The sequence below is a fragment of the Chiloscyllium plagiosum genome, chromosome 27 (genome assembly GCF_004010195.1).
Source record: "Chiloscyllium plagiosum isolate BGI_BamShark_2017 chromosome 27, ASM401019v2, whole genome shotgun sequence".
NCBI classification, from domain to species: Eukaryota; Metazoa; Chordata; class Chondrichthyes; order Orectolobiformes; family Hemiscylliidae; genus Chiloscyllium; species Chiloscyllium plagiosum.
This window is the reverse complement of record NC_057736.1, coordinates 21873128-21898616: the sequence shown is the minus strand read 5'-3', so window position 1 is coordinate 21898616 and position 25489 is coordinate 21873128. Positions and strand designations below refer to the sequence as shown.

The 25489-nt window shown below is 40.4% G+C and overlaps 1 protein-coding gene across 2 annotated transcripts in view; it reads right to left on the bottom strand.

Moving 5' to 3' along the window:
- Positions 1 to 25210, bottom strand: part of fndc5a (fibronectin type III domain containing 5a) — a 108617-nt gene extending 83407 nt beyond the window's left edge. The window contains exon 1 of one of the 2 annotated variants that reach the window (XM_043717635.1): positions 24081 to 25210. In XM_043717635.1, coding sequence (XP_043573570.1) covers positions 24081 to 24159 — 79 coding nt within the window. In that variant the 5' untranslated portion in view covers positions 24160 to 25210. The remainder of the gene's footprint in view (positions 1 to 24080) is intronic. The other variant, XM_043717634.1, reaches the window with a different exon arrangement.
- Positions 25211 to 25489: the final 279 nt, after the last annotated feature.

Genomic DNA, 25489 nt, shown 5'->3' with positions numbered 1-25489 from the left:
CTCATTAAAGCCTACTCCATCATGTAGTATCCCTCAAGTCTGATTCTATCCCCATCTTACTTAGTGCCAATTTTGGAACAACTAACCACTCAGCGGATATCTGCCAAAAGACCAGTTACCTTGTGCTCGTGTCATCTTAAAAAAGGCAGCTGTGTACCCAGACAAGTGTTGGTGATCTGCTGTTGCCCCTCACCTGCAATATGATGGCAGAACAGCAGCCATGAGGTCACACGTCTCACTGCTCGTAGGTACTTTGGCACATTCAAGCCCACCCGCCATCTGTGTCACTGTTTAATCACCAGGTCACACAATAACCTGTCCTTGGATACTGCCTGTCTAAGCATCCTAACTAAGTCAGTGCTACTCTGTCCTCAGTGCCCACTGTAGACCTATGTCTTGTCATTCCTGTATTCTTGATGAAGGGCTTTCACCCGAAATATCGATTTTCCTGCTCCTTGGATGCTGCCTGAACTGCTGTGCTTTTCCAGCACCACTCTAATCCAGAATGTGTCTTGTCATTGTCGAGTAGGGAACATCACATCAAGGCAAGCAGTTAGACAATTCCAAGTGTGTGCTTTTATTTACAGCCACCAAAAGGGGTACACACAAAACTAATGGAGATTGCAGTTTATCCCCACTAGACAAACTGGCATGGTGACTGATTAGAATCTTACAGTCCATGATGGTCTACTGCACCCAGCTCCCCATCTACAAATGTGAATCAGGTCCTGTCCTGCATCTAATGCACTCACCTCTGTGATGCACAAGAACATCCTCCATCCCAGTGACTGACTCCTTCTCCTCTTGATCCCATTTTCCCAATTCTTCAGCATCTAACAAGTTGCCCGCTACAGCTGGGTAGAGCACAACATACCAGGATAACGTGGAACACACTGTCTGAACTACACTGGATGGTGCCCCCAGCCCCCACCAGCCCAAGCAGTGAAACTGCAAGGTCAGCAGCCCAGTCTACTCCACTATGGATCTGGTCAAAGTATAGGCAGCATTATATTTGTGCTCCACATCAGGCAGGGGGCTTGTGCAATGGTGTCATTAGTTTTGGTCACAGTGGGTTGCTGTTGTGCCCCAGTGACCAGCTTTGTAATGCATCTTGACACTTAAACACTCTGGGTACATGAGAGTGCTCAGGATGTTGGAGTTGTGACAGCTGTCAGAATAGCAGGAAGTGATCACCTGCATATTAATGAAATAGAATCGCTTCCTATTGATAAATTCTGCAGCATTAGGAGTTAACCCTCAGTGCCATGTGTGTGCATCCTGCAGCTAGAGGAAACCAGCTAAAATTCTGAATCCTACTGCCCGGGCTGAAGAACAGACTTTGGCATGGGGAATGACATAAACTGGAGTGATCTTGCACAGAAAGCATCAGTCACTGTCCAGATGCATTTACGGTTGCACAACTGAGAGATCTCATTGCTCCTTGGAGGACCAGTTGCATGGAAGTTCAATGCAATTTCACAGCCACCTATAAAGGGAGCAAAAGTGAGTACTGCTGGAAATCAGAGTCCAGATTAGAGTGGTGCTGGAAAAGCACAACAGGTCAGGCAGCATCCGTGGAGCAGGAAAATCGATGTTTCAGGCAAAAGCCCATCATCAGGAATGAAGCAGCCTCCCACTCCTGCAGGCCTCAGATCCAACTCCAGTATCTGGCACTGTTAAAGTGTCCCGGGACACATGGAGCCTGCATTACCAGATGACAAAGTGATGGTCTACACCTCCCATCACACCCTTGCAACTTGTTTTATTAATTGTTTTTTGACTTGAGCAAGCATTTGCCTTTTTAAAGTTACTGCTGCTAACTTCAGCATCAGTTAGATGCTAATTTCCAATTTTCTCAAACCAAAAGCATGATGCAAATCACTTCTGATCATATTTAAACCTTAAGCACCTTCACGCTGCTTGCGTTGCAAATGGACAATGAAGTGATTGCAAATTAAATGTAGCTGTAGTTTTTTAAATGCCTGCTTCGAGTATTGATTTGTTTAATGTCCTATAGTACACCAGACATTGATCTTTTGCTTTTTCCCATCAAAATGGCATTGACTCTGTCCAGCTTGGGCATTGTCCTAGCCATGAGAATGGTAAGTGATATCAGGGAATGTAGCTTGTGGTGGATACTGTCAGCACTGGGCTTTGGTCACCAGGTCACCCCCTGTAACCGCCTTGCCCCCTGTTATCCTACCAGCCCATTTACAGCCATTATCCAATCTGGAGTGCTACCAGTTAACACCACCTCCAATTACACCCACTCCCCCAAGTCCTGGTAAAACTACTTAAAGATACCAACCATGCTCCTCTGTATTCCCCCTGTGGAGGCAATGCTGCTGGTGGTCACTGCCAATAAGCTCCCATCCATTGCCTACCTTGACCCTGGTGCCATTTCACCCACATCCTCATACATCTTGAATACCTGCCCCAAACCCGATCAGTGTTCTTGTCCCCTGCTTGTTCAAATACCCCTTTTCACAGCTCATCTTGACTACCCCACCCTCTCACAGTGCTCTCCGAATGATTGATGGACCCAGGACTGTATTCACACCAGACTTCTGACCGACATCAACATGCAGTCTCTAAACATGACTGGCCAGGCTCCTGAATGCTGTCTTTGCAGCTTCCTGATCAACAATACAAGACTCTCCTGACTACTAGTGCTGGTCCTACAGGACTGACTGTTGGTCACTCCCTGGACTTCTATCAGAAATATCCCTTGGTTGTAAGTAACCCAAATGGATTACTGATTGCGGCCAACCCTGGATTGAGCATGCGTTGTGCCTGTGACTGACAGCATTGGGACCCCCGAACCGATAGCAGTCCACCCTTGACTGGGTTCAGGATTAGCCCCTACCAACTTTCTGACATGGCCATTTAGTTGAATAAAGTGCATTTTTTGCCTCAGAGGCAGCTGGCACACACTGCAGATGTTATATTGATGTCTACATGTGCCATAAAGCACGCCATTTCCCCTCTTTCCCCCAAAACGAATCCTGCAGACAAACTAGACAAGCAGCCTGTCTGTGTTCTGTGCTAAGGAGCACTTCAATACAGTGGTACTGTTCACATTGTGGCACTTCAGCTAGAGCCAAAGACTAACAGGCATAGCACAGCAAAGCATGGATGCAGTGAAGATGCAGGTAGGTGCTAAGTGAGCAATCGCGAAGGCAACAAGCAAGTATCCCTGAGGTAATGCTTGGTCCAATCTATGAGCTGTGTGCCTGCCCCTTTGTACCAAGTATCCTTGCAGCAAACTTTCAGCACTAATTGTTAGGACACTCCTGAAACGCAGGTCTGTGCTTCCACAATGACCTTCTCTGAATCAAGGAAGTGCCTCCAGGATTATGAGGGCTTGGTAAGCATTGGATACCAATGTTCATTGATGAGGGTAACATATGGATTATGTCCTGAGATTCTGAGCAACATGGAGTTGGTTGTAGCCAGCATTGAGCTAAAGCGGCCAAGTATCTGCTCAGAATTCAAAACTAGATTTCTTGATGTCTAGTTTGTTCTGTGCTTTTGGTAAAATGGGAGACTGAATCTTAATGGGGAGAGTGTGGCATCAAAGCAGCATTTAACAAACTATAGTTTCTTTGCTCTCCTGAATAAGAAACTCACCTCTCTGCTCCACAGAAGCACAAAAGCATCTTCACTGCATCCATGCTTTGCTGTGCTATGTCTGTTAGTCTTTGGCTCTAGCTGAAGTGCCACAACTTTTTTATTCACTCGTATTATGTTGGTATCACTAGCTGGCTAACATTTACTGCCTGTTCCTATTTGCCCTTGAGAAGGTGGTGAGGAGCTGCCTTCATGAAATGTTGCAGTCCTGGTGCTGTAGATAGCCAGACAATGCCCTCAGGGAGGTAATTCCAGGATTTTGAACCAGTGACACTGAAGAAATGGTAATAGATTTCCATGTCAGAATGGTGAGTGGCTTGGAGCTGAACTTGCAAGTGATGGTGTTCCATGTATCTGCTGCCCTTATCTTTTAGATAGAAATGGTTGTGGATTTGGAAGGTGCATTCTAATGATCTTTGGTGAATTTCTGCAGTGCATCTTGTAGACGATACACACTGCTGCTACTGAATGTCAGTGGGGGAGGGAGTGGATGCTTTTGGATGTGGTGCCAATCAAGCGGGCTGCTTTGTCCTTGATGGTGTTAAGTTTTTGAGTGTTGTTGGAGCTACATCTATCCAGACAAGTGGAGAGTATTCAATCACACTCCTGAATTGTACTTTGAAGATTGTTGGCGGGCTTTGGGTTAATCACTACAATATTCGTGGCCTCTGACTTGGTCTTATAGCCACCATATTTATATAGGTGATTTTAGTTGAGTTTCTAGTCAATTGTAACCCCAAGAATGTTGATAGTAAGGGATTCAGTGACAGTCACACCACTGAATGTCAAGGGGTGGCAGTTGGATTGTCTCAGATAAATTTAGAGACAGATTTCAATTCACTGCATATAATGAGAATTAGTTGTTGGACTGGTTTTACTAGATCAGAAAATCATTACCTCAACATTAAAGTTCCCAGTTGTTGAATTCTATAATGAATTTTAAAAAATTTAAAAATTAAAACAGTAAAGAATAAGAAAGGTCAATTACCCCATTAAAGCTGGATTCCCTGGAACCCAAGTTCATTCTCCTGGCCTTCCATTTCCCTGAATATTAAAATGTATCTTTGTTTCTGCCGCCACGTCTATGAAATTGTTTTAAACATTTAACATGTATAAAATAATCGCTTTCCAATATATGTTTTCAATTTACTTTTCACGATTATAAATGGATTTCTCCTGATTCGACTAATCATAGTAATTTGTAATAATTAGTTCTATCATTAAATATTTTATAAGCCTTGACTTTTACAAGGCTATTCCCTTAACCATTTTCATTATGTACTGTACAGCTTGAACATCTCCAATATTTCCTCATTAACTTAGTCCTATTACCCTTGAGATCATACTTGTTGGTTTTATTTGCTTGCATGCTCCTTACAGAAAATATTCCTTACATTAATTTCCATACTGAGTTCAAATGATGACTTTCTATATGAATATGTTTTGGCCTTAGTGAACTATTAGAGTTTAGAAACTGTGTAAAATAATAACAGGCTCTTAATTCTATGATGTTGTTTATAACCACACTGATGCTGAGATAACAACATTCCTTTGGTAAGTTTTGTTTTCTACAAGCATTTTTCTGTGAATGAAGTTCTACTCGTCACAGCAATCCTGATTGCGTGAGAACTATTCATGTGTCAAAAAGAAAAGTGTAACAAGCAGGGAAAGCCTTTTAATGTGGGTCAGTCATTACAGATGATAGTTCTGTCTACATCTTAGTTGTTTTGTGATCAATGCAAGGGAGCAGGATATCTGTTTCAGGAATTTTGTTTACCTTGTCAGGATTAAGAGAAGGCCATTTTGCAATTTATATCAGGGTACTCAGGAAGGCTGATACAAGGTGACCTGACTAACCTTTAGAAAATAAAGTTTACTGGATTCATTATTTTGATTGAGGTTGTCATTGAGTAAAATGAGAGCAAGATCATTCATTACGGTCTTGAGTTCAATTTATCTTGTCACCTTTCATTATATCTAATAATGAGCTCAGCTTCTAACCACATATCAGTTCAACCACTAAGACCACTTACTTTAACCTCAAACACCCTTCTTCTCTCCTGTCTCTGTTCACCTCCAGCTGAAACTCTGATCAGCCTCCTATCTTCTATTTTGCTGCAAAAGGTGCTAATCTTTGGTGTGAAATTTGTTGACATCTTTACATGTCAAAAATACTTATTCTCCATAATACAATGATTTGATTTGTGGTGTAGAGCATTATTCTTCTCTCACACAGAACATTGAAATCCATCTCAGACAATCCATCATCTGTGCTGAAAATGTGTTGCTGGAAAAGCGCAGCAGGTCTGGCAGCATCCAAGGAACAGGAGAATCGACGTTTCGGGCATAAGCCCTTCTTCAAGAATTAATCCATCATCTGGGTTTGCTAACTTAAACTGGTTCCTCGTCTGGCAAATTGTCTATTGTAAAACATTTGCCTTGTTTCAAATCTTTCCATAGTCTCAGCACTCCCTGTCTCTGTAACTGCATTCAGCCCTCCATGATCACTGCAGTCCTTCAATTTTGGCTTCAAAGTCACTTAAGATGCCCCTTAAAATGAACATCATTGGCTAGGTTTTTTTATAACTTATGACCATGCAATGAATCTGTGAACGTGGAGCAGATTTCCAGGGAGTTGGTTTACAGCTCATTGCATTTTGATCAAAGAAACAGTGACTTTCATTCTGCTGACATCTTTGAGTTGAGCTCTTTACTTAACTCCTTGATTAGGTTGGATATCTTCATTAGCCCTCTGGATTCCTTTCTGATGAATTAGACATTTTCACATTCTCAGTTGTATTGCTGGACGAGAGCAGCTCATTCATCATAACCTCAGCGATTGGTACTGACAATTCTACATTGTAAGACAATAGATTGGAATGCACTTCAGTTATAATAGGAATAGGAAATATTCCCACCAGTTCTGTAAAATCTGTAAATGCTTTCATATTTACAGTATGAATAATTATCTTATGCAAATATAGATAACTAATTTGATTCTTTCTTCTGTTTAGGCTCTGTCATAAGTCTAGGAAGCCCAGTGCAATCTTCTACTAGTTGCCCTTTGACTGGTTGGTTGACAAAAGTTTGTTTGGCCATTAGCTCTTGGGGAATTTCATGTGTTGCTGCTATATGAAATCTTTCCTCATTTTATTAAAATTCAGCTCTTTCAATTTTCATGTCAAAACATATAACGCCATTTTACCCACATTATATTCCATCTGCCAATTTTTGTCCACTCGCTTAACCAGTCTATATTCCCCCTGTAGACACTATGTCATCCTTTCTACTTGCTTTCTCACCATATTTTTGTGTCATTTCCAATCTTGGCAATAAAACATTCATTTTTGTTACCTGAGTCATGAATGTTTATTGTATATAATTATGGTCACAGCACCGATTCTTGTGGCAGCCCATCCCGGAAATGTCCCTTTATGCCAACTTTCCATTTTCTATTAGTTACCCAGTTCTCTCTCTATACTAATATACTATTTTCAACGCCAAGGGCTGATATTAAGTCGTTTTATATACAATACCTCATCAGCACCTTCTGGAAATCTAAATATATTACATCTACTAGTTCTCCTTCATCTATCCTGCTTGTTATTTCAATTAATTACAATAGATTTGTCAGGAAGTTTTCTAAATCATCTATTATTTCATCCTTTATACTATATTCAAACATTTTCTCAAGGACGTTGGTTAATCTTTAGTTACCCATCTTATTTTCCTCTCTCTCTTTTTGAATAAAGGTGCCACAGTGGCAGTTTTCCAATCTTCTGGGATTTTACCAGAATCTAAGGATTCATGGAAAATGACTATCAGAGCATCCACTATCTCTGCAGTACTTCCTTGAAAATCCTAGGACACAACCCATCAGGTCCAGGGGACTAATAATGCTTACACCCCATTTATTTCCCCAGTACGTTTTCTCTAGTGATAACTATTTTGTGTATTTCCTCTCCACCTATTCCCCCCTTGTCTGTTTTTCCTTATTTATTTAGTACTTTTGAAGTACTATTCTGTCCTCTACAATGTAGTCTGATGCAAAATATTTATTTAGCTAATCTGCCATTTTCTGATTCCCCATTATTATTCCTTCAGCCTCATCCTCTAGAGGACCTATGTTACTTTGGCCTGTTTTGCCCTTTATATGATTTTGTTTTTATACTACTTCCTTGCTAGGTTGTCCTCATGGTTATTTACTCCTATTATTTTATTGGTCACATCATGTGAGCTTTTATAACTTTCCCAGTTTTCTGATTGCCACTAATCTTTACCACATATGGTTTATTGCTTTCAAGTTGTTACTATCCTTAACTTCCTTGGTTGACTATGGTTGGCATTCCTGAAGAAGGGCTTATGCCCGAAACGTCGATTCTCCTGTTCCTTTGATGCTGCCTGACCCTGCTGCACTTTTCCAGCAACACATTTTTAAGCTGTGATCTCCAGCATCTGCAGTCCTCACTTTTTCCCTATGGTTGGTGTAGTCCTATGCTAAAGTCTTTCTTCCTCATTAGGATGTATCTTTGTTCTGAGTCATAAACTAATTTCCTAAATGTCTATGATTGTTCCTCAAACATCCTTTCTGTTAAATAACTTTCCCAGTCCACTCCAGCCCTCTTCCCTTTGTAGTTACCCTTCCTTAAGTTTAGCACAGTTGTTTGTAACCATGTTTCTCACTCATAAACTGAACGCTAAATTCTACAAGTTTATAGTCACCCTGTTCCTAGGAATCTTTTACCTCAAGATCAATTATTAAACCTGTCTCACTACACATTACCAGGTCCAGATTAGTATGATTCCCTGATCCAGGAAACTGCCCCAAATGCACTGTATGAAGTCTCCCTAATGGCTACCTTTGCCAGGTTAATTTTCCCAATCTACATAAAGATTAAAGTCCCTCATAATTAATCTACTGCCTTTTTTATATAACCTCATAATCTCTTGATTTATTGTCTGTCTTACAGAGCAGCTACTGTTAGGGAGATGTTAACTTACACCCACCAGTGCATTCTTCCCCTTGTTATATCCACCAATATGAATTGTACATAAGCAGATCCCAGATAATTTCTTACTATCTTAGTCCAACTCATAGTAACAAAGTTTCTTCACCACAATTCATTTCCTCACCACAGTTCAATAAAAAGGTCACATACCTCTGACTGTATAGTTGCCAGCTTTGATCTCCTTGTAACTCTGTCTTTGTAATGACTATAATATCATGTCCATTAATCCCTTTGGGCCACAAAATTAATTTATTTTGTTCTGAATACAAAATAATGCATTTAATTAACGAGTATTATGTTGCCTTTTTACCATGTTATCCCTCTTTGACCATGTCTGCTGTTTTGTAAAAAATGCTGGTCCACTATCCCTTCTAATCCCACTCTTGATAGCATTATCAAAACATTGCTTGTAGGTCACCTGCTATCAAGGCCAGTGTATTTTTGATTTGTAAACCTACATATCCGCCCTCCTGAACCCTTACCTCTCCAAATAGTTTAATGCCCTCTCTAGATCTGAGTTATTTGATTTGCCAGGTCACTGGTCCCAGCATGTTTCAAAGTGAAGCCCACCCAGTGGAACAGCTCCCTACTACCCCTTTGCTCATGCCTGTGTCCCATGAATTGAATCCGTTTTTTTCCACACCAATCTTTAAACTATGCATTTCATGACTTGATTTACCCTATAAGTGTTTGCACATGGCTCCAGGAGTAACCCTGATATTACTACCATGGAAGTTCTCACTTTCAATGTAGTTCCAAACTGTTAAAATCTTCTAGCAGAACCTCCTGTCCAGTTCTATTAATGTTGTTAGTACCAATGTGGATGTTGACAAGTGGATCCCTCTCCTCCCATTCCAAATTCCTCTCCAATCCTGAGTAGATGTCCTTAATCCTAGCATCAGGCAAGCAACACAGTCTTTGGGCCATGGGCTCATGGTTGCAGGAAATGGTATCTATTCCCTAATTATACTGTTCATGCCACTATTATTTTCCTATTTCCTCCTATGAATGGTTCCCATACCTACTCAACATTCATTCATGTTAGCAGTGTTAAAATCATGCCTTTTGTAAGAAAGTCTACGAAATTTGCTTTTCTAATTGCTTGCTGTACCTGCACGTCAACTTTGTATGATTTACATTTAAGGAGACCTGAATCCCCATGAACACCAAAATTTTCCAATATCACTAATTAAAAATATTCTGAGAGAGAAATAGCAAAGCAAATTTTAAAAGCCTCATATTTTATATTCCATCTGTCCTACTGTCCTCTCTTTGTAACCTATTTATACCCTTATGCAGTGTCTTTGTATTCTCTTTACACATTACTTTCACTCCAACTATGTATTATCAATAAGCTTGAATATTTTGTACTCAAACTCATTAATACAGTTTATAAATGAAACTCAAACACTGATCCTAGCAGTAACCTGAGATTTACAGCAAGCCAACCTGAAAATAACCTGTTTATTGTTCATTAAGCAATCAGTCAAAACTCTAAAATGTCTGCCTTAAATCCATGTTGACTCTGCACAATAATATTATGATTTTCCAAGTGCTCTGTTATTTGACCTTAATAATAACTGAGCTATAGATTTGTAATTTTCTATTTTTTCTCTCTTTTCTTGAACTGTGGAGTGATTTTGTTGATTGCAAAAATATACTTTACTTATAGATTATCTGTGCACATACACAGGTATTAAAGCAGTTCTCTGCAATAGAGTCTTAGAGTCATAGAGATGTACAGCATGGAAACAGACCCTTTGGTCCAACCTGTCCATGCCGACCAGATATCCCAACCCAATCTAGTCCCACCTGCCAGCACCCGGCCCATATCCCTCCAAATCCTTCCTATTCATATACCCATCCAACTGCCTCTTAAATGCTGCAATTGTACCAGCCTCCACCACATCCTCTGGCAGCTCATTCCATACGCGTACCACCCTCTGCATGAAAAAGTTGCCCCTTAGGTCCCTTTTATATTTTTCCCCTCTCACCCTAAACCTATGCCCTCTGGTTCTGGACTCCCTGACCCCAGGGAAAAGACTTTGTCTATTTATCCTATCCATGCCCCTCATGATTTTGTAAACCTCTATAAGGTTACCCCTCAGCCTCCGACGCTCCAGGGAAAACAGCCCCAGCCTGTTCAACCTCTCCCTATAGCTCAAATCCTCCAACCCTGGCAACATCCTTTGAGGTAAAGCGAAGGTCTGATAGCTGAACATACCCTTGTTGTACTTTGGCAGAAAGACCATTGTCTTCCCTCATTGCACTTTGGCACAGCTGATCCACACTTTAGTGTGCTCCTCAGCACGTAGCCCTGGACATGTAATGCACCAGTCTGCAATATTTGGTAAGGTCAACTCTTTGCATTGGAAGACCAGCAAATTCGGAGACCAAAGGGCATTGTTCACTGAGTTGATGGTCTTCCAAGTGCAGTAAATGTTTGTTTTGGTGTGCGTCCTGGGTAATAGACCATAAAACACAGTCTTGTGTCATGGAGCTGTTTGGGACAAACCTCGACAAAAATCATTGCTGACCTTCTTTGCAAGGGCATATTCTAGAATGGGATGTATAACAGTCTCGTCTTCCCAAAAGCTGCTTCGAGAGCAGTGTGACGTTTTGCAGAGAATCCAGGCATATATGAAGAATCTCCTCACCTCCAGCCAAGCTAGGTCTTGGTGCTTGTTAGAGTTATATTTGTTACTTTCCAATCCAAGGGGACAGTCCCAGGATCTATAGGATTCTGGAAGATCAAAATCAATGCCTAGCTGGTTAACTCAAAGAGATCACATTGCTGTGGCAACATACACATAGTTATTGTAATTCAGAGATATTGTAGTGTCATGCACATGGCACTGCTGTGAACATTTTTAATGTAATTTCAAAGTGTATGTTTTTAAAGGATGACTCATATGGCCAAAATTAGCAATGAATGCAAATTAGCTGGCTGGCTAGAGAGAGAGAGAGAGAGAAACCCGCGCAATATCACATCGACTGATGCAAAGGTAACTTCAAACAACACGCTCTTCAAAAGTGGGAAACAAGCAAGTCAAACAGACTAAACAGTGATTTCACCTGATCGACTAGGAATCCCTCCTGGTTTTAGTGGATAGATTTCAGGTTGTTACTCTGTCTGGTTCATTGCATTGTGAATGCATCTTCCATGTTCATCAGTTTTGTGGAAGGACTCAAACTCTGTTGCTAACTCTTTTATAACCCTAGGATATGGGCCATCAGGTCTCAGGGATTAGTCAGCTTTTAGTTCTATTAATATCTCTTTTTTTTTGATAATAATAATTTATTTAAATTCCTCAATCTAACAAGACACTTGTTTCCTCACTTCACCTGGCTTTTCTTTGTTTTTCTCCTCCCCCTCCTCCCCCACCATGAAATCAGTAAAAAAGCATTCATTTAGTGATTCTGCCATATACTTATCCTCCATTATATTTTTGGTCATCTTTGCCTTCTTCACTAATCTCTTCCTTTCTCTTACAATCAGTGTTGAAGTAATTTGTTAGTTTGCTCTTATTTCATGTTCTCTTTCTTTACCAATTTATTGCTTGTCATTTTCTGAATTTCTATAATTCTCTCAGTCCTTTAGCTTACTAAATATTTTGGGCAATATTGTAATCTCTTCTTTTAATGTAATATTTATTTAAACAATACATTCACTATGTAATGAATAATCATTGTGAATTATTAATTGAATGATCAACTTTTATTCATTTCTCAATTAACCATATGCCTTTCTCGACTATTTAGTTGCTCTCGTTTTAATCTCAACTAAGTCGATCTTAAACTCAATGTAAAATTCAATCATTTAACAAACGCACATAAACAATTGTTCCTTCACTAAGAAGTTATTAATTCATTATTTTTCATTGTACAATAAGTTAGCTAGTCTTTAACTGGTTCCAAACATATCTGATCTAAATAATTATGCAGAATGCACTTCCTAAGCAAATTCTCCATTTTCTTCCTGCATGCTTAGTTTGTCAAGTCCATATGAAGATTAAATTTCCCCATGATCCCTGTAGAAACCTTGTTGCATTCACCTTTTAATTTCCTGACTTAGACAATGTCCATGACGGGGCACTTAGCTCTGTTGGCTAGACTTCTAATGTATAGTACAAAATGATATTAATATTGTGGGTTTATTCCTTCTCAGGTGGAGGTAAACTTGAGACCTATGTCCTCACTCTCCCTCTGAAACTTGAAGGCAATGGAAAGTCTTCTGTGACAAAAACCACCAAAGAAAATGGTTCAGGATGAAACATCAGCTGACATGAGCTGAAGTGCATTCCCCGGAGTGGAAGCGTCCATAACTAGAGAGCATATGGTTAAGGTGAGAGGGGAAAGGTTTAAAAAGGGACCTAAGGGACAACCTTTTCACACAAAGGGTGGTGTACGCCTGGAATGAGCTGCCAGAGGAAGTGGTAGAGGATAGTACAATTACCCATTTAAAAGGTGTCTGGATGGGTATATGAATAGGAAGGGTTTACAGGGATATGGGCAAAATGCTGGCATATGGGATTAGATTAATTCAGGATAGCTGGTCCACATGGACGAATTGGACTAAAGAGCCTGTTTACCACTCTGACTCAATGACCTGCATGGGGCACAGCGGTCACAGACTCTGTCCAACACTACAACTTTCATTAATGGCCTTATAAATTACTCCCATTAGTATTTGGCAGCATTGTTGACTATTTGTTTCACCCAAACTGCCTTGGTATTCTAAGCCAAGAACTTTGCTGTCATCATCCTATCCTTTATTATCAGGGTACCCACTTCTCCTTTTAAATTTCACTTTTCTCTTCCAAAAGAGAAGTGGCCAGGAGTATTAGTTCCCAATCTTGGTCATTCTGCAAACATATCTGCATTTGGATGTAGGTTTGCTCGCTGACCTGGGAGGTTCATTTTCAGACACTTCGTCACCATTCTAGATAACATCTTCAGTGAGCCTCTGGACAAAGCACTGCTGATGTTTCCTGCTTTCTATTTATATGTCTGGGTTTCTTTATGTTGGTGATGTCATTTCCTGTGGCGATGTAACTTCCTATGGTGATGTTATGTCCTGTTCTTTTTCTCAGGGGTGGTAAATCAGGTCCAAGTCCATGTGTTTGTTGATAGACTTCCGGTTGGAATGCCATGCTTCTAGGAATTCTCGTGCATGTCTCTGTGTGGCTTATCCTAGGATGGATGTGCTGTCCCAGTTGAAATGGTGTCATTCCTCATCTGTATTTAAGGATACTAGTGAGAGTGGGTCATATCCTTTTGTGGCTAGTTGGGGTTCATGTATCCTGGTGGCCAGTTTTCTGCCTGTTTGTCCAACGTAGTTTTTGTTACAGTCCTTGCATGGTACGTTGTAAATGGCATTAATTTTGATGTCAGGGATCTCTGATATCAGGGTTCTTAGCAGAAACAGTCATGCAGAGACTCAAACAAATAGCTCTGCCAACCATGTAACCCAAACTTTGGGTCCGCTATGTGGATGACACCTTTGTCATCACTAAATGAAACAAATTAGAGGAAACCTTCAAGACCATCAATAATACCCTTACTGGCATAAAACTCACTAAAGAGGAGGAAAACAACAACAAACTGCCATTCCTAGATGTTCACAGTAAAGCGAACAGCCAATGGGCAACTTCAAATCAGTGTCTACAGGAAAACAACATATACGGACCAAATATTGAACTACAGAAGCAATCATTCCAACATCCACAAATGAAGCTGCTTTAGAACATTATTCCAATGAGCCACTACACACTGCTGCACAGAGGAACTATGCAGAGCAGAGGAAAATCACCTATACAGTGTATTCAAAAAGAACGGGTACCCAATGAACACAGTCCGCAGATTTCTCAGCAACAATCCCAAACAAGCAGACAAAATGTCCAGAAACTCTAAGCACTCTCCCCTATATCAAAGACATCTTGGAAATGATTGCCAGACTACTCAGCCCCCTTGGCATCATGGTGGCTTGCAAACCCACCAACACACTAAAACAGCAGCTGATGAATTTGAAAGCCCCTATACAAACAACAAGCAAAACTAATGTCATTTACAAAATACCATACAAGGACTGTAACAAACACTACATTGGACAAACAGGCAGAAAACTAGCCACCAGGATACATGAACATCAACTAGCCACAAAACAACATGACCTTCTCTCACTAGTATTCTTAAATACAGATGAGGAAGGACACCACTTCTACTGGGACAACACATCCATCCTAGGACAAGCCGAACAGAGACATGCACAAGAATTCCTCAAAGCTTGGCATTCCAACAAACACATGGACTTGGACCCGATTTACCACCCCCGAGAGAAAGAACAGGAAATGATATCGCCATAGGAAATGACATCACCACAGGAAATGACATCACCAACACAAAGAAACCCAGACAAATAAATAGAAAGCAGGAGTCATCAGCAGTACTTCATTCGGAGGCTCACTGAAGATGTTACCTAGTAAGGTGACGAAACGTTTGAAAATGAACCTTCCAGCTGAGTGAGCAAACCTATATCCAGAACCTCAACCTGAAGTTACAAATCTTCTCAAAACTCGCTAATGTCTTCATTTGTCTCACCCATTCACATATAGCCCTTAACTTTTTTTTCTCTTTTCCTAATGTCATTTTAGTCCCAATGCCATATTATTTTTGTTAAGCTGTCTATCTGTTCTTAACCCATTCTGCTTACTTTTATCAAAATTATTGCACTGTTTAAGCTCTTTGATAGCCCTTGAATGTACAATGACCTGGACTCACCCAGGCTTACTTCATTTGTCTAATTTAATTTGGGGGCCATGATGTGGAGGTGTTGGTGTTGGACTGGGGTAGACAAAATTAAGAATCATACAACACCAGGTTAGAGTTCAACAGGTTTATTTGGAAGTACAAGCTACCTGATGAAATAAACCTGTTGAACTATAACCTGGTGATGTGTGATTTTTAACTTAAGTTGGGAGGGTAGCTATGTGCAGTTTGATCGCACACCAGTTCAAAAATGTGAACCCAATAAACATTGAGTGACTTTATTTCAGTTATAATTTGTCATCTATAATTTCTGTGGACTATGAAGTAAAATAGAGGTCATCTTAATGCCTATTATAGCTAATCTAACCTTTGTGCGCTAATGCTGTCAAGGCTGTACGTGCTGATATACCTGATTTACACACCTGGAGTTAATGAGCCTGCGAGAGTTCTCACCCACTGTGGGCAACTTCTGACAGTTCTATTTGGGGAGTGGGGGTGGGGAACAAACTTGATGGAATTAAGTACCAATCGGGCACTTTTACAGTCATTGTTGGACTTTCTTCTGAATTAAAGACCGCAGAAATGGAAATCCAGTCAATTAGAAACCAGCCTCTCCTCATCAATGTCAGCACCACTGGGATTAAGCTTTAGATGGCGTCCACCATCCACTTTGGGCTGCATTCACAAGCAACCCAATTGTGAGATGACACTAAGCTGATGAGCTGTGGGTTGCCACCGGCCTCACACCATCCCCGGGCTAAGCCTCGATCAGGAGGACTTGGGAGCTGTGGCACTGGTTGGATACACAATAGCTGGAGGCTTGAGATCAATGAGGGACTCCATGACTAAGATGAGTGAGGCAGGATGGAAATCATGGGAGAGGGCTAGGTGGTTTGGAGGCAAAGGCAGGGAATTGGCTTTCAGTGAATGCCATTTCTCTGATGCCAAATACTTGGCAACAAGGGACTGCACCACCAGAAGGCCAGTAAGACTTTTACAAGAGTTTACGAGACTGCTTTTAGACATGAGGGAAGGCAGTGCAACTGTCATTTAACCCTAAACCACTACTAATTACCATGATTCCACTGCCATTTAATGTCAATTGGCTGTTAATGGCTGTATTTCTTATAATCATAGAATCACTACAGTGTGGAAGCAGGCTATTCAGTCCAATGCGTCCACAGCCTCCGAAGGACATCCCACATAGAACCTCTCCCCTACCCTATCCCTGAACCCTGCATTTCCCATGGTTAATCCACCTAGCCTGCACATCTTTGCATACTATAGACAATTTAGCATGGCCAACCCACCCTAAACTGCACATCTTTGGACTGTGGGAGGAAACCAGAGCACCTGGAGGAAACCCACATGGACACGTGGAGAATGTGCAAACTCCACACAGACAATTATCGGAAGGTGGAATTGAACCTGGGTACCTGGCACTGTGAGGCAGCAGTGTTAACATGCCACCATGTACCCCTGCCAGCAGTTGGGATTTCCAGGTCAGGTTATTCCTTCCCTCAAATTAATTTGGGATAATTCCTTAGTGCTGGGAATGCAGCGGAGGTAGTCATGTCCAACTCTCCCATCAATCAGTCCCCAACCTCATCTCCCCCATTGTCATGCCCACTCTGATTCAATTAATTTCACCCAATGGTTTTGAGAGAAACAAAATCATAGTTGCCAGATTCTCTGTGACATCTCATGTTATAGTTAATTAGAGAGGTTAAATAGATATTCAGTAACTGAACTTTGTCTGTGCTTCGGTACCCTATAAAAAGACTGGATAGATAATATCACTAACTGTCATCATAGAGATGGGCTCTTCAACTCATCTGTATCAGATGATTTGTATCTGGATTTGAATGTTCACTGAAAAGGAACAGCTATGTTTCACATCACTAACCAATTCCATCATTAACCAACTCAGCACATTATAGAGAGAATAAATACTTTCAACATGCAAATGCTTCATCAAAACATCACAGTAAAGATGAATAAACAATTAATATATTACACATATTTCCTATTATTACTTTTATGATCAATTTCCATGAATTGAAACAATTTTAATGCATTTTGAAAATAAGCTGCTAATTTTATTCACATCTATCTAAACTGAACAGAGTGTTGCCAAATTTGGCGTTTTACATTAAGCACCCAATTAAATTAATGAGATCCATCATTACGCGTTTCATGAAGGAATTAGTTGTAAATTTAGTTCATAAAAATCCACTCATAAATGCTCACAAAGCAAATCTGTTGTGCACCCTTTCAGCACTGATGTAATTCGGAGTCTATTTACAAAACCATGTGACTTTCCGGATCTTACACACAATCGCTCAAAGAAAATAAATGCTATATTATTGTTGTTTCATTTCACTGTCTAATTAATTTGTCGATAGATCATACTTCAAAATCAGCTTGAAACACTAATTTACTTAATGCTTTAAACTCTACTCCCATGGCCTTATCAATAAAATTAATTTAGACAGAAGTATAAAGTTGATAGATCTCTTGTTTACTCTTTTGGAAAATGATTAACACACTAATTACAGTATTCTAAGTTTTCATTTACTCAACACTGTGATTGAAGTGCCAATCACATCATTTGTTGTACCACTTCTTTTTTATTTTGGAGAATAAGAATTAAATTCTTATTTCAGAATTACTGGATGAATGTAAACTGTTTGGAATAAATATTCTGAAGCTTTCAGAGGTAATTCAAGAAGTTCTGCACTGCTTATTATTTCTTTGAAGATTAAGTTATTGCATCTGCCAATCAAGTACGCTGATGCTTTTCTTAACATGGTGAATTGAATTTAACATTAAATGAGCAATGCCAAGAAAAGCTTATGAACAATACAATATCCAACAACTGCAAATCAGAGATAAAGTATACTCAAATGAGCTTTGACAAATTCCTTGGTGAAATAGTCCTCTTTCAATTTAAAAGTTCCTAGCTGTTATTATAATACAGAGAGTACCACAAACTATCAAAACAATAGATTGTGAACGTTTCAGCCAGTTTCAGTTAAAAACAGTAAAACTAGATGCATGCAATGCTGTTTGAATGGTATAATACTGTACAGTAAAGATCATTGTATTGACAGAATCCCTTCAACTGATATTTCACTGTTAATTCATAGAGATTTCCTCTATGACAAAAGCATGTTAGATTCAAGAAATGAACAACGGCACTTCTGTATATCATGCAATCTCAAACTGGTGGTAAAGCACACTAGTGCCATGGTAAATTAGTATAATGTATTAACCATATGAAAGTGCATGCGAAATATACCTAAGAAGTACAAAATGAGATAAAGCTGAGCTATATCACCTCTTCAATTTAATATTTAAATTTCATTAATAACATTGATGCACTTGGGAAATTTTAATAGCTTCTACATCAAAGTTGCATTTTAATTTTCAATTGCACATAAATATAGCTTTCTTGGTCTATAGCGTGTTGAGGTCATATGGCATCAGAGATATCATCCCAGATTAAAACTAATCACATAAAAAAATCTTATATCAACACTGCTTCACAGAAATGGTGAATACCCAAAATCAATGTCATTAAAGTATTATTTCCCTAAAAATAAAAATTAAATTTATGAACAAGTATAGACATTGAACTCTGTGCATATTGTTGGTATTCATGCAAATTGATAATTCATGACATTTATTTTTGAAGTTAAAACATGCCTAGTTATTCATATGTTGCCATACTGTAATCATTATGTTATCACTGGAAATATTTTTACTGTTAAGTTTGTGATGAATTTGAGTGCATTATAAGAAAGTTTATTTCGTCAATAAATTATCAAACTCTATGTATTTTTAAAATCAACCTGTTGAGGTGTATTAGACACATCTTTGGGGCAGGTGGGACTTGAATCCAGGAATTATCTGATTCAATTTAAAAATATCACAAATAGGAAGGAGATTGACTTGCAGATATTTCAGAAGTAAAGTGTGCTTTCTGTAAACTGAATGAGCAATCATGATTCTATAAATATACTCGTGGGGCAATGAGGGAGCTTAATAGCAAAAGTCTGAATTTTACAGGTAAATCACTGACACTTTAGCATAGAGTCATAGAGCCATAGAGATGCATAGCATGGAAACAGACCCTTCGGTCCAACCCGTCCATGCCGACCAGATATCCCAATCTAGTCCCACCTGCCAGCACCCAGCCCATATCCCACCAAACCCTTCCTATTCATATACCCATCCAAATGCCTCTTAAATGTTGCAATTGTATCAGCCTCCACCACTTCCTCTGTCAGCTCATTCCATACACGTACCACCCTCCAGCCTCCGACGCTCCAGGGAAAACAGCCCCAGCCTGTTCAGCCCCTTCCCTGTAGCTCAGACCCTCCAACCCTGGCAACATCCTTGTAAATCTTTTCTGAACCCTTTCAAGTTTCACAACATCTTTCCGATAGGAAGGAGACCAGAATTGCACACAATATTCCAACAGTGGCCTAACCAATGTCTTGTACAGCCGCAACATGACCTCCCAACTCCTGTACTCAATACTCTGACCAATAAAGCAATGCTCATTATCTTCATTGTTCCTTTCATATGGGGATATTTTTCAATTGAATGTATATCATCGAGTTATAGAACGGTGTAGACCCTTCAGTCTGACTCATTCATGCCGAGCAGATATCCTAAATTTATATGGTCCCATTTGCCAGCAATTGGTCCATATTCCTCTAAACCCTTTCTATTCATATATCCATTCGGATGCTTTTTAACTGCTGTAATTTTGCCAGCCTTCACCATTTCCTCTGATAGCTCATTTCATACGTGCACCACTCTTTGTGTGAAAACATTGCCCCCGGAGACTGGTTAGCAAGGTTAGATCTCATGGAATACAGGGAGAAATTGCCATTTGGATACAGAACTGGCTCAGCGGCACGGTGGCACAGTGGTTAGCACTGCTGCCTCACAGCGCCTGAGACCCGGGTTCAATTCCCACCTCAGGCGACTGACTGTGTGGAGTTTGCACGTTCTCCCCGTGTCTGCGTGGGTTTCCTCCGGGTGCTCCGGTTTCCTCCCACAGTCCAAAGATGTGCAGGGTCAGGTGAATTGGCCATGCTAAATTGCCCGTAGTGTTAGGTAAGGGGTAAATGTAGGGGTATGGGTGGGTTTCGCTTCGGCAGGTCGGTGTGGACTTGTTGGGCCGAAGGGCCTGTTTCCACACTGTAATGTAATGTAAAAAATGTAAAAAAAAGTAGAAGACATAGGGTGGCAGTAGAGGTATGTTTTAGAGACAGGAGGCCTGTGACCAGTGGAGTGCCACTAGGGTCGGAGCTGGTCCATTACTTTTCATCATTTATATGAATGAGTTGGATGTGAGCATAAGAGGTATAGTTAGTAAGTTTGCAGATGACGCCAACATTGAGGTGGATTGGAGAGCAAGGAAGGTTACCTCAGATTGCAACAGGATCTTGATCAGATGGGCCAATGGGCTGAGAAGTGGCGGATAAAGTTAATTTAGATAAATGTGAGGTGTTGCATTTTGGGAAAGCAAATCTTAGCAGGACTTATACTCTTAATGGTAAGGTCCTAGGGAGCGTTGCTGAACAAAGAGACCTTGCAGTTCAGGTTCATAGCTCCTTGAAAGTGGAGTCGCAGTTATATAGGATAGTGAAGAAGGCATTTGGTATGCTTTCCTTTATTGGTCAGGGGTTGGGAGGTCACGTTGCGGCTGTACAGAATGTTGGTTATGCCACTTTTGGAATATTGTGTACAATTCTGTTCTCCTTCCTATTGGAAGAATGTTGTGAAACTTGAAAGGGTTCAGAAAAGATTTACAAGGATGTTGCTAGGGTTGGAGGATTTGAGCTTTAGGGAGAGATTGTGTAGGCTGGGGCTGTTTTCCCTGGAGTGTCAGAGACTGAGGGGTGACCTTATAGAGGTTTATAAAATCATGAGAGGCATGGATAGGATAAATAGACAAAGTCTTTTCCCTGGGGTGGGGGAGTCCAGAACTAGAGGTTTAGGGTGAGAGGGGAAAGATATAAAAGAGACCTAAGGGGCAACTTTTTCATGCAAGGGTGGTATGTGTATGGAATGAGCTGCTAGAAGAAATGGAGGAGGCTAGTACGATTGCAACATTTAAAAGGCATCTGGATGGGTATATGAATAGGGGTGGCATGGTGGATCACGCTGCCTCACAGCGCCAGGGACCCAGGTTCGATTCCAGCCTTGGCTGACTGTCTGTGTGGAGTTTGCACAATCTCCCTGTGTCTGTGTAGGTTTCCTCCGGGTGCTCCGGTTTCCTCCCACAGTCCAAAGATGTGCAGGTCAGGTGAATTGGCCATTCTAAATTGCCCAGAGTGTTAGGTGCTTTAGTCAGAGGGAAATGGATCTGGGGGGGTTACTCTTCAGAGGGTTGGTGTGGACTTGTTGGGCCGAAGGGTCTGTTTCTACACTGTAGGGAATCTAATCTAATCTAGGAAGGGTTTGGAGGGATATGGGCTGTGTGCTGGCAGGTGGGACTAGATTGGGTTGGGATATCCAGTCAGTATGGATGGGTTGGACCGAAGGGTCTATTTTCGTGCTGTATATTTCTAAAACTTGGGTCCATTTTATATCTATCCCCTCTCACCTTAAACCTAGTTTTAGACTCCTCTACTCTAGGAAAAAAAGACATTGTCTATTCAACCTATCCAGGTCAATCATGATTTTATAAACTTCTATAAGTTCACCCTTCAGCCTGCTCCAGGAAAATAGCCCTAACCTATTCAGCCTCTCCCTACAGCTCAATCCCTGCAACTTTGGCAACATCCTTCTGTATCTTTTCTGAACCCTTTCAAGTTTCACAACATCTTTCAATAGCAGGGAGACCAGAAATCCTCCAGTAACTACATCAGTATTCAAAGCTAGCCACTATTGATACTGGTCTTAGAAGTATCAGCCTCCCCACCAGCAACATTTATTGATTAAGATTAAGGCCTCTTGATTCTGATGTATAAAACTTGACTATTTAATTATTTTCCAATATGAAGTAAACATTGCAAACAATGATATTTATTATATATGTGCATGCACATGCAAATAAAACATACTTTGAACCATTATATAGTAAATTTAATAAGCTATGATTCCAAGTATTTCCATTTTTGATTTATATTAATTTGCATTATAAACAATCCATGTAGCTTCATTTACCATCATACATAATCACACTTAAAAAAAATTAATAAAATCCAATGGGTTATAATTCTTGGCTTGCTTTTAAAATGGTGTGATTACTACTTAAACTAAATATTGTTCTTAGAAGTGTGAGCTGACAGGCATATGTATATCATGAACCATCAATGTTTCAGGAAAAATGCCAGTGCATGTTTGGTAACAAAATACATTTTTCCATAATAACAACATGTTTTGAATATTGAACCTTTATATTTCTAGATAAGTATTTATAAAGTGAATGATTAGATGTTTGATAAAGTAAAGCAATGAGTACCTGATCGTATCACCCCTCTTCCTTTGCGTTTCTTACTTGCATATCCAAACACGTTACTTACGCTAAGTTGATAACCCTGCCCTTTACTATTTAGCGACTAACAATGTAATGGAAATAAGAAGCAGACGTTGCTCCATTGATTTATCCTTCATTATAATGCAACAACCTCCACCACTAGTCATCAACTCGAAGCTGCATTTTAGGTTGGTTTAAAACTGTGCAACATGCTGCAATTGGCAGTACTGTGGATAATCTTCTTACATTGCTTCCCTTTATGTTGTCAGAATGCACCAGTGCTGCATCTCATACTTTAAATGTTAAAATACAGGAAATGCAAATACAATATCATATCCAGACAAGTTATAAAAAATGAATCAATTTTCAGGTACGACTTTAAAAAAAAACTGATATTTCCTTCTAAAAGCTTCATGTTGAATTTTGAGTGCATCTCACTCTAGTGTACATGTGTTTAAGTTACAAGGACCATGTCGCCAAACCCGTTCGGTTCTGGATATTATTTGCAGTTTCCTGGCATTTGAACAAACGATCATGCAGGTGGAAACTACGCTGCGCTGTTGCAAGATGAAGCTACACAAGCAAAAGGAAGCGTGGCATTTTTTTTCCGTGTAAATGCCAGAGAAAAAAAATCCCGCTCCGCGTAAAATCAAGTCAGATATTTTGCCTTGGCGCAACATCCGTAGCTGTGAACCTTGTAGGGTTAAAAGAAAAACAAATCCAGGCCAGTTAGTTTCACAGCTCTGCTTCTCAACAAAGGGTATTACACAACCTAGATTTACAACTGACCAAGTGTGGGTGACAGTTTTGCTAAGATTTTATTCATTTTTAGTCGGTTGGCCAAATGACATACAATATGAAACCGAAAAAAGGCTAATTTGTCGGTGCAACTCCTTTTAAGACGAATACAACTAACTGGAAAGACTTTGATTAAGGCTTGGTTCAAGAAATAGGATTGATACTAATCTTCATATGACAGGATATCTCGTGGTACATTTTGACTGTTGACCACATACCTGATCCAAGCTTAATATTCCAGTACAGCTATTCCTATTGTATTTCTTGGGAGAATCTCTCAGGGAAGCTAAACCATGGTCGCGAATCGAACAGAAGAATTCTTGACAAACTCACTGCGGGGGCGCAGGAACAGCAGCAGACGCTGTTTGACTTACCCGCTGTGATCAGGCAGATGTTAAAATAGCTGAAAAACAGTAGCACAGTTGATCTCAGGTATACCAGAAAACGGCCCATTCCGTCAAATCCTGCCACGCATACTTGGAGCAAAAGAAAGCCCCCTCGACATCAGGGGTGTAGATCTTCACGTCCCATTGCGCTATAAACTGCAATGTAACTTCTCAGCGGCGAAGCCCATAGTATCCACCTCGGAGGAGCAAGACTACATTTCAGCACCTTGGACAGATCAACACTCGCCCCTCAAATGCTAATTCCAGATGTCGGTTTGGCGGCAAAGTTTTCCCTCAAATGCCCGGATCCTTGACAGGAGTAGGAACAAATGCAGCAATCTATCACCCACCCACAGCCAGTGCAGTCTTATCCCTGGAAGCGATCAGATTCCTGTCCCCAGCGCAGATGATCCGCCGCCGTGTTGCTGCGTTTGTGTCTTATTCACGGAGAGCGTAGAGTGCCAGCTACCGAGGAATGCAGGAAACAACAGGCTAATAGACTTCCCCAGCGTCCCAGCTGCCTCTCGGGTGCAGGGCTGCTCCCAACTTTGCAATGCCGACTGCACGTTTGGCGAGAATTTGCATATTAGGTACCGCACTTGGCAAAACAACGATTTATTTGTAAATAAAGATTCAAGAGTGATAAAATGTTTGTTCTCAGGTACATCTCATTGCAACAGCGGCTCTCAGTAATCGCGATTACACGGGGAGTTTGGCAGATTTCTCCAGTTTTAGTATCTTGGTCTGTTTTAGTATCTTGGTTATTCCCAGAAATAACCTTGAAAAGAGATTGCAAAAGTCAAGTGCCTGAGTTCGGCGAGTAAAAAAAAAACTCAATTAAAGGCGTCGCTTCAACTTCAGTAGGTAGCCGTTCCAGTCAGATTCTGTTTAAACCAGAACAGATTTGATCACGGTAAAGGTGAGCTTCGGCCCACGAGAAGTTTCCTACCTGGTACAAAACCTTCAGGAAATCTATCACGAAACGCTGCTGTCCTTGCAAACCAGCGGAAATCCATCATTCTTTCAACCCGAGTGCATTGTGAAGGAAGCACCACTGAGCTCTGAAATCCCAGCAACAGCAGGATTGTGAAACTAACCGGTTTAATAAGTAAGCTAAGTAGCTATTCAACTAAAAACCAACTTCATTGTGTTACCTCAACTAAAAAACAACTTCATTTTCACAATGTTACTTGTACAGAAAGATGTAACATTGTAGGAGGCTATCACTGTCTAACCAGAGCGAAAAACGGAGGTTATGAGTAACACAATGCTGGTGGTAATGATGGCAATGATGGTGGTAATGATGGCAAAATGGGTTAGTCACCTTATTACCAATTCAATACATTAATACGGACATTTCCAGGTTGAAAGGAACCCGCCAGTGTTTGTCCAAAATG